The 17,702-nt window shown below is 54.0% G+C and overlaps 1 protein-coding gene across 1 annotated transcript in view; it reads left to right on the top strand.

The window, feature by feature from the left end:
- ftsj3 (FtsJ RNA 2'-O-methyltransferase 3) overlaps positions 1 to 17,702 on the top strand; it is a 195,758-nt gene that overhangs the window by 74,673 nt on the left and 103,383 nt on the right. Inside the window, exon 6 of the mRNA XM_072498085.1 lies at positions 1,635 to 1,829. Coding sequence (XP_072354186.1) covers positions 1,635 to 1,829 — 195 coding nt within the window. The remainder of the gene's footprint in view (positions 1 to 1,634; positions 1,830 to 17,702) is intronic.

Here is a 17,702-nt window from a genome sequence, read left to right as displayed (position 1 = left end):
TACCTCCCCCCTCTCTCTCTCTCCCTCTACCTCCCCCTATCTCTCTCTCTCTCTCTCTACCTCCCCCTCTCTCTCTTCTCTCTCCTCCCCCCTCTCTCTCTCTCTCTCTCTCTCCCTCTACCTCCCCCCTCTCTCTCTCTCTCTCTCCCTCTACCTCCCCCTCTCTCTCTTTCTCTCTCTCTCTCTCTACCTCCCCCTCTCTCTCTCTCTCTCCCTCTCCCCCCTCTACCTCCTCCCCCCTCTCTCTCTCCCTCTACCTCCCCCTCTCTCTCTCCCTCTACCTCCCCCCTCTCTCTCTCCTTCTCTCTCTCTCTCTCTCCCTCTACCTCCCCCCTCTCTCTCCCTCTACCTCCCCCCTCTCTCTCTCTCCCCCCCTCTCTCTCCCTCCCTCTACCTCCCCCCCTCTCTCTCTCCCTCCCTCTACCTCTCCCCCCCCTCTCTCTCTCTCCCTCTACCTCCCCCCTCTCTCTCTCTCTCTCTCTCTCCCCCTCTACCTCCCTGCCCCCTCTCTCTCTCTCCCTCTACCCCCCTCTCTCTCTCTCCCCCTCTACCTCCCCCCTCTCTCTCTCTCTACCTCCCCCCTCTCTCTCTCTCCCACTCTACCTCCACCCTTTCTCTCTCTCTCTCTCTCTCCCCCTCTACCTCCCTCCCCCCTCTCTCACTCTCTCCCTCTACCTCCTTCTCCCCTCTCTCCCTCTACCTCCCCCCTCTCTCCCTCTACCTCCCCCTCTCTCCCTCTACCTCCCCTCCTCTCTCCCTCTACCTCCCCTCCTCTCTCTCTCTCTCTCCCCCCCCCCTCTCTCTCTCTCTCTCTCTCTCTCTCTCTCTCTCTCTATCTCCCTCCCACTCTCCCTCCCTGAAGAGTTGGGCATAGACTTCAGGAAGCAAAGTACCGCACACACCCCTGTCAGCATCAACGGGGCCGAGGTGGAGATGGTTAGCAGTTTCAAATTCCTAGGGGTGCACATCTCCAAAAATCTGTCCTGGTCCACTCACGTCGACGCTACCACCAAGAAAGCACAACAGCGCCTATACTTCCTCAGGGAACTAAGGAAATTCGGCAGGTCCACATTAACCCTTACCAACTTTTACAGATGCACCACAGAAATCATCCTATCGGGCTGCATCACAGCCTGGTATGGCAACTGCTCGACCCAGGACCGCAAGAAACCTCAGAGAGTCGTGCACACCGCCCAGTCCATCACACGAACCTGCCTCCCATCCATTGACTCCATCTACACCTCCCGCTGCCTGGGGAAAGCGGGCAGCATAATCAAAGACCCCTCCCCACCCGGCTTACTCACTCTTCCAACTTCTTCCATCGGGCAGGAGATACAGAAGTCTGAGAACAGGCACGGACAGACTCAAAAACAGCTTCTTCCCCGCTGTTACCAGACTCATAAATGACCCTCTTATGGACTGACCTCGTTAACACTACACCCTGTATGCTTCATCCGATGCCAGTGCTTCTGTAGTTACATTGTATATCTTGTGTTGCCCTATTATGTATTTTCTTTTATTCCCTTTTCTTCCCATGTACTTAATGATCTGTTGAGCTGCTCGCAGAAAAATACTTTTCACTGCACCTCGGTACACGTGACAATAAACAAATCCAATCCCCCTCTCTCCCTCAGCTCACCTAACGTTGATGGCCCTGAAGCTGGCCTGCGAGTTCCTGAACAAAGGCGGTTACTTCATCACCAAGGTTTTCCGTTCCAAGGACTACCAGCCCCTGCTCTGGATCATGCAGCAGTTCTTCCGGAAGGTTCAGGCCACCAAGCCCCAGGCCTCTAGGAATGAGTCAGCTGAGATTTTCGTCGTGTGTCAGGGTGAGTGAGTCCCAGGCTGCCTGAGGCCTACCCCGCCTGGCCCCCCGCCTCCTGCCTGCCCCCCCCCCCCCCCAGTCACAGTCAGGCATCTCCGTAAGTGAATGGCTCAAACTCAAATGTAACCCTCAAGACGAGCAGTGGGCCAGGCGACCATTGACTTGGTGATGTGTTTTACAGGAACACTCTTAGAGGGTGTGAGTGACAGAGGTGGAGATGTTGAGGGAGGGAATGTTGTAGGGACTGGAGGAGGTTACAGAGATAGGAAGGGTTGTACGGACTGGAGGAGGTTACAGAGATAGGAAGGGTTGTAGGGACTGGAGGAGGTTACAGAGATAGGGATGGTGGTAGGGTCTGGAGGAGTTACAGAGATAGGGAGGGTTGTCGGGGCTGGAAGAGGTTACAGAGATAGGGAGGGTTGTCGGGGCTGGAAGAGGTAACAGAGATAGGGAGGGTTGTCGGGGCTGGAAGAGGTTACAGAGATGGGGAGGGTTGTCGGGGCTGGAAGAGGTTACAGAGATAGGGAGGGTTGTAGAGGTTGGAGGAGGTTACAGAGATAGGGAGGGTTGTGGGGGCTGGAGGAGGTTACAGAGATAGGGAGGGGTGTAGGAGCTGGGGGAGGTTACAGAGATAGGGAGGGTTGTGGGGGCTGGAGGAGGTTACAGAGATAGGGAAGGTTGTAGAGGATGGAGGAAGTTACAGAGATAGGGAGGATTGGAGGAGGTTACAGAGATAGGGAGGGTTGTAGGGGCTGGAGGAGGTTACAGAGATAGGGAGGGTTGTAGGGTCTGAAGTGGTTACAGAGATGGGGAGGGTTGTTGGGGACGGAGGAGGTTAGAGATAGGGAGGGTTGTAGGGATGGCGGAGGGTACGGATTATGAAGATGTAGGGATGGAGGATGTTACGGAGACGCTGAGGGTTGGAGGGATGGAGGAGGTTAAGGATAATGAGGGTTGGAAGAGGTTACGGATAATGAGGGTAGTAGGGATGGAGGAGGTTACGGATAATGAGGGTTGTAGGGATGGAGGAGGTTAAGGATAATGAGGGTTGGAGGAGGTTACGGATAATGAGGGTAGTAGGGATGGAGGAGGTTACGGATAATGAGGGTAGTAGGGATGGAGGAGGTTACGGATAATGAGGGTTGGAGGAGGTTACGGATAATGAGGGTAGTAGGGATGGAGGAGGTTACGGATAATGAGGTTTGGAGGAGGTTATGGATAATGAGGGTTGTAGGGATGGAGGAGGTTAAGGATAATGAGGGTAGTAGGGATGGAGGAGGTTACGGATAAAGAGGGTTGGAGGAGGTTAAGGATAATGAGGGTTGGAGGGATGGAGGAGGTTACGGATAATGAGGGTTGGAGGAGGTTACGGATAATGAGGGTTGTAGGGATGGAGGAGGTTACGGATAATGAGGGTTGTAGGGATGGAGGAGGTTAAGGATAATGAGGGTAGTAGGGATGGAGGAGGTTACGGATAATGAGGGTAGTAGGGATGGAGGAGGTTACGGATAATGAGGGTTGTATGGAGGAGATTAAGGATAATGAGGGTTGGAGGAGGTTACGGATAATGAGGGTTGTAGGGATGGAGGAGGTTAAGGATAATGAGGGTAGTAGGGATGGAGGAGGTAGCGGACAATGAGGATTGTAGGGATGGAGGAGGTTAAGGATAATGAGGGTAGTAGGGATGGAGGAGGTTACGGATAATGAGGATTGTAGGGATGGAGGAGGTTACGGATAATGAGGGTAGTAGGGATGGAGGAGGTTAAGGATAATGAGGGTTGTAGGGATGGAGGAGGTTACGGATAATGAGGGTTGTAGGGATGGAGGAGGTTAAGGATAATGAGGGTAGTAGGGATGGAGGAGGTAGCGGACAATGAGGATTATAGGGATGGAGGAGGTTAAGGATAATGAGGGTAGTAGGGATGGAGGAGGTTAAGGATAATGAGGGTTGTAGGGGCTGGAGGAGGTTACAGAGATAGGGAGGGTTGTAGAGGATGGAGGAGGTTACAGAGATAGGGAGGGTTGTAGGGGCTGGAGGAGGTTACAGAGATAGGTAGGGTTGTAGGGGCTGCAAGAGGTTACAGAGATAGGGAGGGGTGTAGGAGATGGGGGAGGTTACAGAGATAGGGAGGGTTGTGGGGGCTGGAGGAGGTTACAGAGATAGGGAGGGTTGTAGAGGATGGAGGAGGTTACAGAGATAGGGAGGATTGGAGGAGGTTACAGAGATAGGGAGGGTTGTAGGGTCTGAAGTGGTTACAGAGATAGGGAGGGTTGTTGGGGATGGAGGAGGTTAGAGATAGGGAGGGTTGTAGGGATGGCGGAGGGTACGGATTATGAGAGATGTAGGGATGGAGGATGTTACGGAGACGCTGAGGGTAGTAGGGATGGAGGAGGTTAAGGATAATGAGGGTTGGAGGAGGTTACGGATAATGAGGGTTGTAGGGATGGAGGAGGTTAAGGATAATGAGGGTTGGAGGAGGTTACGGATAATGAGGGTTGTAGGGATGGAGGAGGTTAAGGATAATGAGGGTTGGAGGAGGTTACGGATAATGAGGGTAGTAGTGATGGAGGAGGTTACGGATAATGAGGGTTGTAGGGATGGAGGAGGTTAAGGATAATGAGGGTTGGAGGAGGTTACGGATAATGAGGGTAGTAGGGATGGAGGAGGTTAAGGATAATGAGGGTAGTAGGGATGGAGGAGGTAACGGATAATGAGGGTTGGAGGAGGTTACGGATAATAAGGGTAGTAGGGATGGAGGAGGTTAAGGATAATGAGGGTAGTAGGGATGGAGGAGGTAGCGGACTATGAGGATTGTAGGGATGGAGGAGGTTAAGGATAATGAGGGTTGTCGGTTTGACCTCTTGAGTCTGAGCAGCTCAGTCTCTCTGTTTCTGACTGTGTGTGTGTGTGTGTGTGTGTGTGCGCGAGTGTGTGTGTGTGTGTGCGCGAGTGTGTGTGTGTGCGCGAGTGTGTGTGTGTGCGCGAGTGTGTGTGTGTGTGCGCGAGTGTGTGTGTGTGCGCGAGTGTGTGTGTGTGCGCGAGTGTGTGTGTGTGCGCGAGTGTGTGTGTGTGCGCGAGTGTGTGTGTGTGCGCGAGTGTGTGTGTGTGCGCGAGTGTGTGTGTGTGCGCGAGTGTGTGTGTGTGCGCGAGTGTGTGTGTGTGCGCGAGTGTGTGTGTGTGCGCGAGTGTGTGTGTGTGCGCGAGTGTGTGTGTGCGCGAGTGTGTGTGTGTGTGCGCGAGTGTGTGTGTGTGTGCGCGAGTGTGTGTGTGTGTGCGCGAGTGTGTGTGTGTGTGCGCGAGTGTGTGTGTGTGTGCGCGAGTGTGTGTGTGTGTGCGCGAGTGTGTGTGTGTGTGCGCGAGTGTGTGTGTGTGTGTGCGCGAGTGTGTGTGTGTGTGTGCGCGAGTGTGTGTGTGTGTGCGCGAGTGTGTGTGTGTGTGCGCGAGTGTGTGTGTGTGTGCGCGAGTGTGTGTGTGTGTGCGCGAGTGTGTGTGTGTGTGCGCGAGTGTGTGTGTGTGCGCGAGTGTGTGTGTGTGCGCGAGTGTGTGCGCGCGCGAGTGTGTGCGCGCGCGAGTGTGTGTGCGCGCGAGTGTGTGTGCGCGCGAGTGTGTGTGCGCGCGAGTGTGTGTGCGCGCGAGTGTGTGTGTGCGCGAGTGTGTGTGTGCGCGCGAGTGTGTGTGCGCGCGAGTGTGTGTGCGCGCGAGTGTGTGTGTGCGCGAGTGTGTGTGTGCGCGAGTGTGTGTGTGCGCGAGTGTGTGTGTGCGCGAGTGTGTGTGCGCGAGTGTGTGCGCGCGAGTGTGTGCGCGCGAGTGTGTGTGCGCGCGAGTGTGTGTGCGCGCGAGTGTGTGTGCGCGCGAGTGTGTGCGCGCGCGAGTGTGTGTGCGCGCGAGTGTGTGTGCGCGCGAGTGTGTGTGCGCGCGAGTGTGTGTGCGCGCGAGTGTGTGTGCGCGCGAGTGTGTGTGCGCGCGAGTGTGTGTGCGCGCGAGTGTGTGTGCGCGCGAGTGTGTGTGCGCGCGAGTGTGTGTGCGCGCGAGTGTGTGTGCGCGCGAGTGTGTGTGCGCGCGAGTGTGTGTGCGCGCGAGTGTGTGTGCGCGCGAGTGTGTGTGCGCGCGAGTGTGTGTGCGCGCGAGTGTGTGTGCGCGCGAGTGTGTGTGCGCGCGAGTGTGTGTGCGCGCGAGTGTGTGTGCGCGCGAGTGTGTGTGCGCGCGAGTGTGTGTGCGCGCGAGTGTGTGTGCGCGCGAGTGTGTGTGCGCGCGAGTGTGTGTGCGCGCGAGTGTGTGTGCGCGCGAGTGTGTGCGCGCGCGAGTGTGTGCGCGCGCGAGTGAGTGTGTGTGTGCGCGAGCGAGTGTGTGTGTGCGCGAGCGAGTGTGTGTGTGCGCGAGCGAGTGTGTGTGTGCGCGCGCGCGAGTGTGTGTGCGCGCGCGCGAGTGTGTGTGCGCGCGCGCGAGTGTGTGTGCGCGCGCGCGAGTGTGTGTGCGCGCGCGCGAGTGTGTGTGCGCGCGCGCGAGTGTGTGTGCGCGCGCGCGAGTGTGTGTGCGCGCGCGCGAGTGTGTGTGCGCGCGCGCGAGTGTGTGTGCGCGCGCGCGAGTGTGTGTGTGCGCCACAGTGAGTGTGTTCCTCTATCTGTGCCTCTGCGCACCTACCCCACAGTGAGTGTGTTCCTCTATCTGTGCCTCTGCGCACCTACCCCACAGTGAGTGTGTCCTCTATCTGTGCCTCTGCACACTTACCCCACAGTGAGTGTGTTCCTCTATCTGTGTCTCTGCGCACCTACCCCACAGTGAGTGTGTTCCTCTATCTGTGCCTCTGCGCACCTACCCCACAGTGAGTGTGTTCCTCTATCTGTGCCTCTGCGCACCTACCCCACAGTGAGTGTGTCCTCTATCTGTGCCTCTGCACACTTACCCCACAGTGAGTGTGTTCCTCTATCTGTGTCTCTGCACACTTACCCCACAGTGTGTGTGTGTGTTCCTCTATCTGTGCCTCTGCACACTTACCCCACAGTGAGTGTGTTCCTCTATCTGTGTCTCTGCACACTAACCCCACAGTGAGTGTGTTCCTCTATCTGTGCCTCTGCACACCTACCCCACAGTGAGTGTGTTCCTCTATCTGTGTCTCTGCACACCTACCCCACAGTGAGTGTGTTCCTCTATCTGTGTCTCTGCACACTTACCCCACAGTGAGTGTGTTCCTCTATCTGTGTCTCTGCACACCTACCCCACAGTGAGTGTGTTCCTCTATCTGTGCCTCTGCACACTTACCCCACAGTGAGTGTGTTCCTCTATCTGTGCCTCTGCACACCTACCCCACAGTGAGTGTGTTCCTCTATCTGTGCCTCTGCACACCTACCCCACAGTGAGTGTGTTCCTCTATCTGTGTCTCTGCACACTTACCCCACAGTGAGTGTGTTCCTCTATCTGTGTCTCTGCACACCTACCCCACAGTGAGTGTGTTCCTCTATCTGTGCCTCTGCGCACCTACCCCACAGTGAGTGTGTTCCTCTATCTGTGCCTCTGCGCACCTACCCCACAGTGAGTGTGTTCCTCTATCTGTGTCTCTGCACACCTACCCCACAGTGCGTGTGTTCCTCTATCTGTGCCTCTGCGCACCTACCCGACAGTGAGTGTGTTCCTCTATCTGTGTCTCTGCACACCTACCCCACAGTGAGTGTGTTCCTCTATCTGTGCCTCTGCACACCTACCCCACAGTGAGTGTGTCCCTCTATCTGTGCCTCTGCACACTTACCCCACAGTGAGTGTGTTCCTCTATCTGTGTCTCTGCGCACCTACCCCACAGTGAGTGTGTTCCTCTATCTGTGTATCTGCACACCTACCCCACAGTGAGTGTGGTCCTCTATCTGTGTCTCTGCACACTTACCCCACAGTGAGTGTGTTCCTCTATCTGTGTCTCTGCACACTTACCCCACAGTGAGTGTGTTCCTCTATCTGTGTCTCTGCGCACCTACCCCACAGTGAGTGTGTTCCTCTATCTGTGTATCTGCACACCTACCCCACAGTGAGTGTGTTCCTCTATCTGTGCCTCTGCACACCTACCCCACAGTGAGTGTGTTCCTCTATCTGTGTCTCTGCACACTTACCCCACAGTGAGTGTGTTCCTCTATCTGTGTATCTGCACACCTACCCCACAGTGAGTGTGTTCCTCTATCTGTGTCTCTGCGCACCTACCCCACAGTGAGTGTGTTCCTCTATCTGTGTATCTGCACACCTACCCCACAGTGAGTGTGTTCCTCTATCTGTGCCTCTGCACACTTAGCCCACAGTGAGTGTGTTCCTCTATCTGTGTCTCTGCACACCTACCCCACAGTGAGTGTGTTCCTCTATCTGTGTCTCTGCACACTTACCCCACAGTGAGTGTGTTCCTCTATCTGTGTCTCTGCACACTTACCCCACAGTGAGTGTGTTCCTCTATCTGTGCCTCTGCACACCTACCCCACAGTGAGTGTGTTCCTCTATCTGTGCCTCTGCACACCTACCCCACAGTGAGTGTGTTCCTCTATCTGTGCCTCTACACACCTACCCCACAGTGAGTGTGTTCCTCTATCTGTGTCTCTGCACACCTACCCCACAGTAGTGTGTTCCTCTATCTGTGCCTCTGCACACTTACCCCACAGTGAGTGTGTTCCTCTATCTGTGTCTCTGCACACTTACCCCACAGTGAGTGTGTTCCTCTATCTGTGTCTCTGCACACCTACCCCACAGTGTGTGAGTTCCTCTATCTGTGCCTCTGCACACCTACCCCACAGTGAGTGTGTTCCTCTATCTGTGTCTCTGCACACTTACCCCACAGTGAGTGTGTTCCTCTATCTGTGCCTCTGCACACCTACCCCACAGTGAGTGTGTTCCTCTATCTGTGCCTCTGCACACTTACCCCACAGTGAGTGTGTTCCTCTATCTGTGTCTCTGCACACTTACCCCACAGTGAGTGTGTTCCTCTATCTGTGCCTCTGCACACTTACCCCACAGTGAGTGTGTTCCTCTATCTGTGCCTCTGCACACCTACCCCACAGTGAGTGTGTTCCTCTATCTGTGCCTCTGCACACTTACCCCACAGTGAGTGTGTTCCTCTATCTGTGTCTCTGCACACTTACCCCACAGTGAGTGTGTTCCTCTATCTGTGTCTCTGCACACTTACCCCACAGTGAGTGTGTTCCTCTATCTGTGTCTCTGCACACCTACCCCACAGTGAGTGTGTTCCTCTATCTGTGTCTCTGCACACTTACCCCACAGTGAGTGTGTTCCTCTATCTGTGCCTCTGCACACTTACCCCACAGTGAGTGTGTTCCTCTATCTGTGTCTCTGCACACCTACCCCACAGTGTGTGTGTTCCTCTATCTGTGTCTCTGCACACTTACCCCACAGTGAGTGTGTTCCTCTATCTGTGTCTCTGCACACCTACCCCACAGTGAGTGTATTCCTCTATCTGTGCCTCTGCACACCTACCCCACAGTTAGTGTGTTCCTCTATCTGTGCCTCTGCACACTTACCCCACAGTGTGTGTGTTCCTCTATCTGTGTCTCTGCACACTTACCCCACAGTGAGTGTGTTCCTCTATCTGTGCCTCTGCACACTTACCCCACAGTGAGCGTGTTCCTCTATCTGTGTCTCTGCACACCTACCCCACAGTGAGCGTGTTCCTCTATCTGTGCCTCTGCACACTTACCCCACAGTGAGTGTGTTCCTCTATCTGTGTCTCTGCACACCTACCCCACAGTGAGTGTGTTCCTCTATCTGTGCCTCTGCACACTTACCCCACAGTGAGTGTGTTCCTCTATCTGTGCCTCTGCACACCGACCCCACAGTGAGTGAGTTCCTCTATCTGTGTCTCTGCACACTTACCCCACAGTGAGTGTGTTCCTCTATCTGTGTCTCTGCACACCTACCCCACAGTGAGTGTGTTCCTCTATCTGTGCCTCTGCACACTTACCCCACAGTGAGTGTGTTCCTCTATCTGTGCCTCTGCACACCGACCCCACAGTGAGTGAGTTCCTCTATCTGTGTCTCTGCACACTTACCCCACAGTGAGTGTGTTCCTCTATCTGTGTCTCTGCACACTTACCCCACAGTGAGTGTGTTCCTCTATCTGTGCCTCTGCACACCTACCCCACAGTGAGTGTGTTCCTCTATCTGTGCCTCTGCACACCTACCCCACAGTGAGTGTGTTCCTCTATCTGTGTCTCTGCACACTTACCCCACAGTGAGTGTGTTCCTCTATCTGTGCCTCTGCACACCTACCCCACAGTGAGTGTGTTCCTCTATCTGTGTCTCTGCACACCTACCCCACAGTGAGTGTGTTCCTCTATCTGTGCCTCTGCACACCTACCCCACAGTGAGTGTGTTCCTCTATCTGTGTCTCTGCACACTTACCCCACAGTGAGTGTGTTCCTCTATCAGTGTCTCTGCACACCTACCCCACAGTGAGTGTGTTCCTCTATCTGTGCCTCTGCACACCTACCCCACAGTGAGTGTGTTCCTCTATCTGTGTCTCTGCACACTTACCCCACAGTGAGCGTGTTCCTCTATCTGTGTATCTGCACACCTACCCGACAGTGAGCGTGTTCCTCTATCTGTGTATCTGCACACCTACCCCACAGTGAGCGTGTTCCTCTATCTGTGTCTCTGCACACTTACCCCACAGTGAGTGTGTTCCTCTATCTGTGCCTCTGCACACCTACCCCACAGTGAGTGTGTTCCTCTATCTGTGCCTCTGCACACTTACCCCACAGTGAGTGTGTTCCTCTATCTGTGCCTCTGCACACCTACCCCACAGTGAGAGTGTTCCTCTATCTGTGTCTCTGCACACTTACCCCACAGTGAGCGTGTTCCTCTATCTGTGTATCTGCACACCTACCCGACAGTGAGAGTGTTCCTCTATCTGTGTCTCTGCACACTTACCCCACAGTGAGTGTGTTCCTCTATCTGTGCCTCTGCGCACCTACCCCACAGTGAGTGTGTTCCTCTATCTGTGTCTCTGCACACCTACCCCACAGTGCGTGTGTTCCTCTATCTGTGCCTCTGCGCACCTACCCGACAGTGAGTGTGTTCCTCTATCTGTGTCTCTGCACACCTACCCCACAGTGAGTGTGTTCCTCTATCTGTGCCTCTGCACACCTACCCCACAGTGAGTGTGTCCCTCTATCTGTGCCTCTGCACACTTACCCCACAGTGAGTGTGTTCCTCTATCTGTGTCTCTGCGCACCTACCCCACAGTGAGTGTGTTCCTCTATCTGTGTATCTGCACACCTACCCCACAGTGAGTGTGGTCCTCTATCTGTGTCTCTGCACACTTACCCCACAGTGAGTGTGTTCCTCTATCTGTGTCTCTGCACACTTACCCCACAGTGAGTGTGTTCCTCTATCTGTGTCTCTGCGCACCTACCCCACAGTGAGTGTGTTCCTCTATCTGTGTATCTGCACACCTACCCCACAGTGAGTGTGTTCCTCTATCTGTGCCTCTGCACACCTACCCCACAGTGAGTGTGTTCCTCTATCTGTGTCTCTGCACACTTACCCCACAGTGAGTGTGTTCCTCTATCTGTGTATCTGCACACCTACCCCACAGTGAGTGTGTTCCTCTATCTGTGTCTCTGCGCACCTACCCCACAGTGAGTGTGTTCCTCTATCTGTGTATCTGCACACCTACCCCACAGTGAGTGTGTTCCTCTATCTGTGCCTCTGCACACTTAGCCCACAGTGAGTGTGTTCCTCTATCTGTGTCTCTGCACACCTACCCCACAGTGAGTGTGTTCCTCTATCTGTGTCTCTGCACACTTACCCCACAGTGAGTGTGTTCCTCTATCTGTGTCTCTGCACACTTACCCCACAGTGAGTGTGTTCCTCTATCTGTGCCTCTGCACACCTACCCCACAGTGAGTGTGTTCCTCTATCTGTGCCTCTGCACACCTACCCCACAGTGAGTGTGTTCCTCTATCTGTGCCTCTACACACCTACCCCACAGTGAGTGTGTTCCTCTATCTGTGTCTCTGCACACCTACCCCACAGTAGTGTGTTCCTCTATCTGTGCCTCTGCACACTTACCCCACAGTGAGTGTGTTCCTCTATCTGTGCCTCTGCACACCTACCCCACAGTGAGTGTGTTCCTCTATCTGTGTCTCTGCACACTTAGCCCACAGTGAGTGTGTTCCTCTATCTGTGCCTCTGCACACTTAGCCCACAGTGAGTGTGTTCCTCTATCTGTGTCTCTGCACACCTACCCCACAGTGAGTGTGTTCCTCTATCTGTGTCTCTGCACACTTACCCCACAGTGTGTGTGTTGCTCTATCTGTGCCTCTGCACACCTACCCCACAGTGAGTGTGTTCCTCTATCTGTGCCTCTGCACACCTACCCCACAGTGAGTGTGTTCCTCTATCTGTGCCTCTGCACACCTACCCCACAGTGAGTGTGTTCCTCTATCTGTGCCTCTGCACACTTAGCCCACAGTGAGTGTGTTCCTCTATCTGTGCCTCTGCACACTTAGCCCACAGTGAGTGTGTTCCTCTATCTGTGCCTCTGCACACTTAGCCCACAGTGAGTGTGTTCCTCTATCTGTGTCTCTGCACACCTACCCCACAGTGAGTGTGTTCCTCTATCTGTGTCTCTGCACACTTACCCCACAGTGAGTGTGTTCCTCTATCTGTGCCTCTGCACACCTACCCCACAGTGAGTGTGTTCCTCTATCTGTGTCTCTGCACACTTACCCCACAGTGAGTGTGTTCCTCTATCTGTGCCTCTGCACACCTACCCCACAGTGAGTGTGTTCCTCTATCTGTGTCTCTGCACACCTACCCCACAGTGAGTGTGTTCCTCTATCTGTGTCTCTGCACACTTACCCCACAGTGAGTGTGTTCCTCTATCTGTGTCTCTGCACACCTACCCCACAGTGAGTGTGTTCCTCTATCTGTGCCTCTGCACACCTACCCCACAGTGAGTGTGTTCCTCTATCTGTGCCTCTGCACACTTACCCCACAGTGAGTGTGTTCCTCTATCTGTGTCTCTGCACACCTACCCCACAGTGAGTGTGTTCCTCTATCTGTGTCTCTGCACACTTACCCCACAGTGAGTGTGTTCCTCTATCTGTGTCTCTGCACACCTACCCCACAGTGAGCGTGTTCCTCTATCTGTGCCTCTGCACACCTACCCCACAGTGTGTGTGTTCCTCTATCTGTGCCTCTGCACACCTACCCCACAGTGAGTGTGTTCCTCTATCTGTGCCTCTGCACACTTACCCCACAGTGAGTGTGTTCCTCTATCTGTGTCTCTGCACACCTACCCCACAGTGAGTGTGTTCCTCTATCTGTGTCTCTGCACACCTACCCCACAGTGAGTGTGTTCCTCTATCTGTGTCTCTGCACACTTACCCCACAGGGAGTGTGTTCCTCTATCTGTGCCTCTGCACACTTACCACACAGTGAGTGTGTTCCTCTATCTGTGTCTCTGCACACTTACCCCACAGTGAGCGTGTTCCTCTATCTGTGTCTCTGCACACTTACCCCACAGTGAGTGTGTTCCTCTATCTGTGTCTCTGCACACCTACCCCACAGTGAGTGTGTTCCTCTATCTGTGTCTCTGCACACTTACCCCACAGTGAGTGTGTTCCTCTATCTGTGTCTCTGCACACCTACCCCACAGTGAGTGTGTTCCTCTATCTGTGTCTCTGCACACTTACCCCACAGTGAGCGTGTTCCTCTATCTGTGCCTCTGCACACTTACCCCACAGTGAGTGTGTTCCTCTATCTGTGTCTCTGCGCACCTACCCCACAGTGAGTGTGTTCCTCTATCTGTGTCTCTGCACACCTACCCCACAGTGAGTGTGTTCCTCTATCTGTGCCTCTGCACACCTACCCCACAGTGAGTGTGTTCCTCTATCTGTGTCTCTGCACACTTACCCCACAGTGAGTGTATTCCTCTATCTGTGCCTCTGCACACTTACCCCACAGTGAGTGTGTTACTCTATCTGTGCCTCTGCACACCTACCCCACAGTGAGTGTGTTCCTCTATCTGTGTCTCTGCACACTTACCCCACAGTGAGTGTGTTCCTCTATCTGTGTCTCTGCACACTTACCCCACAGTGAGTGTGTTCCTCTATCTGTGCCTCTGCACACTTACCCCACAGTGTGTGTGTTCCTCTATCTGTGCTTCTGCACACCTACCCCACAGTGAGTGTGTTCCTCTATCTGTGTCTCTGCACACCTACCCCACAGTGAGTGTGTTCCTCTATCTGTGTCTCTGCACACCTACCCCACTGTGAGTGTGTTCCTCTATCTGTGCCTCTGCACACTTACCCCACAGTGAGTGTGTTCCTCTATCTGTGTATCTGCACACCTACCCCACAGTGTGTGTGTTGCTCTATCTGTGTCTCTGCGCACCTACCCCACAGTGAGTGTGTTCCTCTATCTGTGCCTCTGCACACTTAGCCCACAGTGAGTGTGTTCCTCTATCTGTGCCTCTGCACACTTAGCCCACAGTGAGTGTGTTCCTCTATCTGTGTCTCTGCACACCTACCCCACAGTGAGTGTGTTCCTCTATCTGTGTCTCTGCACACTTACCCCACAGTGAGTGTGTTCCTCTATCTGTGTCTCTGCACACTTACCCCACAGTGAGTGTGTTCCTCTATCTGTGCCTCTGCACACCTACCCCACAGTGAGTGTGTTCCTCTATCTGTGCCTCTGCACACCTACCCCACAGTGAGTGTGTTCCTCTATCTGTGCCTCTGCACACCTACCCCACAGTGAGTGTGTTCCTCTATCTGTGTCTCTGCACACCTACCCCACAGTGAGTGTGTTCCTCTATCTGTGCCTCTGCACACTTACCCCACAGTGAGTGTGTTCCTCTATCTGTGCCTCTGCACACCTACCCCACAGTGAGTGTGTTCCTCTATCTGTGTCTCTGCACACTTAGCCCACAGTGAGTGTGTTCCTCTATCTGTGCCTCTGCACACTTAGCCCACAGTGAGTGTGTTCCTCTATCTGTGTCTCTGCACACCTACCCCACAGTGAGTGTGTTCCTCTATCTGTGTCTCTGCACACTTACCCCACAGTGTGTGTGTTGCTCTATCTGTGCCTCTGCACACCTACCCCACAGTGAGTGTGTTCCTCTATCTGTGCCTCTGCACACCTACCCCACAGTGAGTGTGTTCCTCTATCTGTGCCTCTGCACACCTACCCCACAGTGAGTGTGTTCCTCTATCTGTGCCTCTGCACACTTAGCCCACAGTGAGTGTGTTCCTCTATCTGTGTCTCTGCACACCTACCCCACAGTGAGTGTGTTCCTCTATCTGTGTCTCTGCACACTTACCCCACAGTGAGTGTGTTCCTCTATCTGTGCCTCTGCACACCTACCCCACAGTGAGTGTGTTCCTCTATCTGTGTCTCTGCACACTTACCCCACAGTGAGTGTGTTCCTCTATCTGTGCCTCTGCACACCTACCCCACAGTGAGTGTGTTCCTCTATCTGTGTCTCTGCACACCTACCCCACAGTGAGTGTGTTCCTCTATCTGTGTCTCTGCACACTTACCCCACAGTGAGTGTGTTCCTCTATCTGTGTCTCTGCACACCTACCCCACAGTGAGTGTGTTCCTCTATCTGTGCCTCTGCACACCTACCCCACAGTGAGTGTGTTCCTCTATCTGTGCCTCTGCACACTTACCCCACAGTGAGTGTGTTCCTCTATCTGTGTCTCTGCACACCTACCCCACAGTGAGTGTGTTCCTCTATCTGTGTCTCTGCACACTTACCCCACAGTGAGTGTGTTCCTCTATCTGTGTCTCTGCACACCTACCCCACAGTGAGCGTGTTCCTCTATCTGTGCCTCTGCACACCTACCCCACAGTGTGTGTGTTCCTCTATCTGTGCCTCTGCACACCTACCCCACAGTGAGTGTGTTCCTCTATCTGTGCCTCTGCACACTTACCCCACAGTGAGTGTGTTCCTCTATCTGTGTCTCTGCACACCTACCCCACAGTGAGTGTGTTCCTCTATCTGTGTCTCTGCACACCTACCCCACAGTGAGTGTGTTCCTCTATCTGTGTCTCTGCACACTTACCCCACAGGGAGTGTGTTCCTCTATCTGTGCCTCTGCACACTTACCACACAGTGAGTGTGTTCCTCTATCTGTGTCTCTGCACACTTACCCCACAGTGAGCGTGTTCCTCTATCTGTGTCTCTGCACACTTACCCCACAGTGAGTGTGTTCCTCTATCTGTGTCTCTGCACACCTACCCCACAGTGAGTGTGTTCCTCTATCTGTGTCTCTGCACACTTACCCCACAGTGAGTGTGTTCCTCTATCTGTGTCTCTGCACACCTACCCCACAGTGAGTGTGTTCCTCTATCTGTGTCTCTGCACACTTACCCCACAGTGAGCGTGTTCCTCTATCTGTGCCTCTGCACACTTACCCCACAGTGAGTGTGTTCCTCTATCTGTGTCTCTGCGCACCTACCCCACAGTGAGTGTGTTCCTCTATCTGTGTCTCTGCACACCTACCCCACAGTGAGTGTGTTCCTCTATCTGTGCCTCTGCACACCTACCCCACAGTGAGTGTGTTCCTCTATCTGTGTCTCTGCACACTTACCCCACAGTGAGTGTGTTCCTCTATCTGTGCCTCTGCACACTTACCCCACAGTGAGTGTGTTCCTCTATCTGTGCCTCTGCACACCTACCCCACAGTGAGTGTGTTCCTCTATCTGTGTCTCTGCACACTTACCCCACAGTGAGTGTGTTCCTCTATCTGTGTCTCTGCACACTTACCCCACATTGAGTGTGTTCCTCTATCTGTGCCTCTGCACACTTACCCCACAGTGAGTGTGTTCCTCTATCTGTGTCTCTGCGCACCTACCCCACAGTGAGTGTGTTCCTCTATCTGTGCCTCTGCACACTTACCCCACAGTGAGTGTGTTCCTCTATCTGTGCCTCTGCACACTTACCCCACAGTGAGTGTGTTCCTCTATCTGTGTCTCTGCACACCTACCCCACAGTGAGTGTGTTCCTCTATCTGTGCCTCTGCACACCTGCCCCACAGTGAGTGTGTTCCTCTATCTGTGCCTCTGCACACTTACCCCACAGTGAGTGTGTTCCTCTATCTGTGCCTCTGCACACTTACCCCACAGTGAGTGTGTTCCTCTATCTGTGTCTCTGCACACCTACCCCACAGTGAGTGTGTTCCTCTATCTGTGCCTCTGCACACCTACCCCACAGTGAGTGTGTTCCTCTATCTGTGTCTCTGCGCACCTACCCCACAGTGAGTGTGTTCCTCTATCTGTGCCTCTGCACACTTACCCCACAGTGAGTGTGTTCCTCTATCTGTGCCTCTGCACACTTACCCCACAGTGAGTGTGTTCCTCTATCTGTGTCTCTGCACACCTACCCCACAGTGAGTGTGTTCCTCTATCTGTGTCTCTGCACACCTACCCCACAGTGAGTGTGTTCCTCTATCTGTGCCTCTGCACACCTACCCCACAGTGAGTGTGTTCCTCTATCTGTGCCTCTGCACACTTACCCCACAGGGAGTGTGTTCCTCTATCTGTGCCTCTGCACACCTACCCCACAGTGAGTGTATTCCTCTATCTGTGCCTCTGCACACTTACCCCACAGTGAGTGTGTTCCTCTATCTGTGCCTCTGCACACTTACCCCACAGTGAGTGTGTTCCTCTATCTGTGTCTCTGCACACTTACCCCACAGTGAGTGTGTTCCTCTATCTGTGTCTCTGCACACTAACCCCACAGTGAGTGTGTTCCTCTATCTGTGTCTCTGCACACCTACCCCACAGTGAGTGTGTTCCTCTATCTGTGTCTCTGCACACTTACCCCACAGTGAGTGTGTTCCTCTATCTGTGCCTCTGCACACCTACCCCACAGTGAGTGTG

Source organism: Scyliorhinus torazame, chromosome 4, assembly GCF_047496885.1.
Source record: "Scyliorhinus torazame isolate Kashiwa2021f chromosome 4, sScyTor2.1, whole genome shotgun sequence".
NCBI lineage: Eukaryota > Metazoa > Chordata > Chondrichthyes > Carcharhiniformes > Scyliorhinidae > Scyliorhinus > Scyliorhinus torazame.
This window is presented reverse-complemented; position numbering and strand designations above follow the sequence as displayed.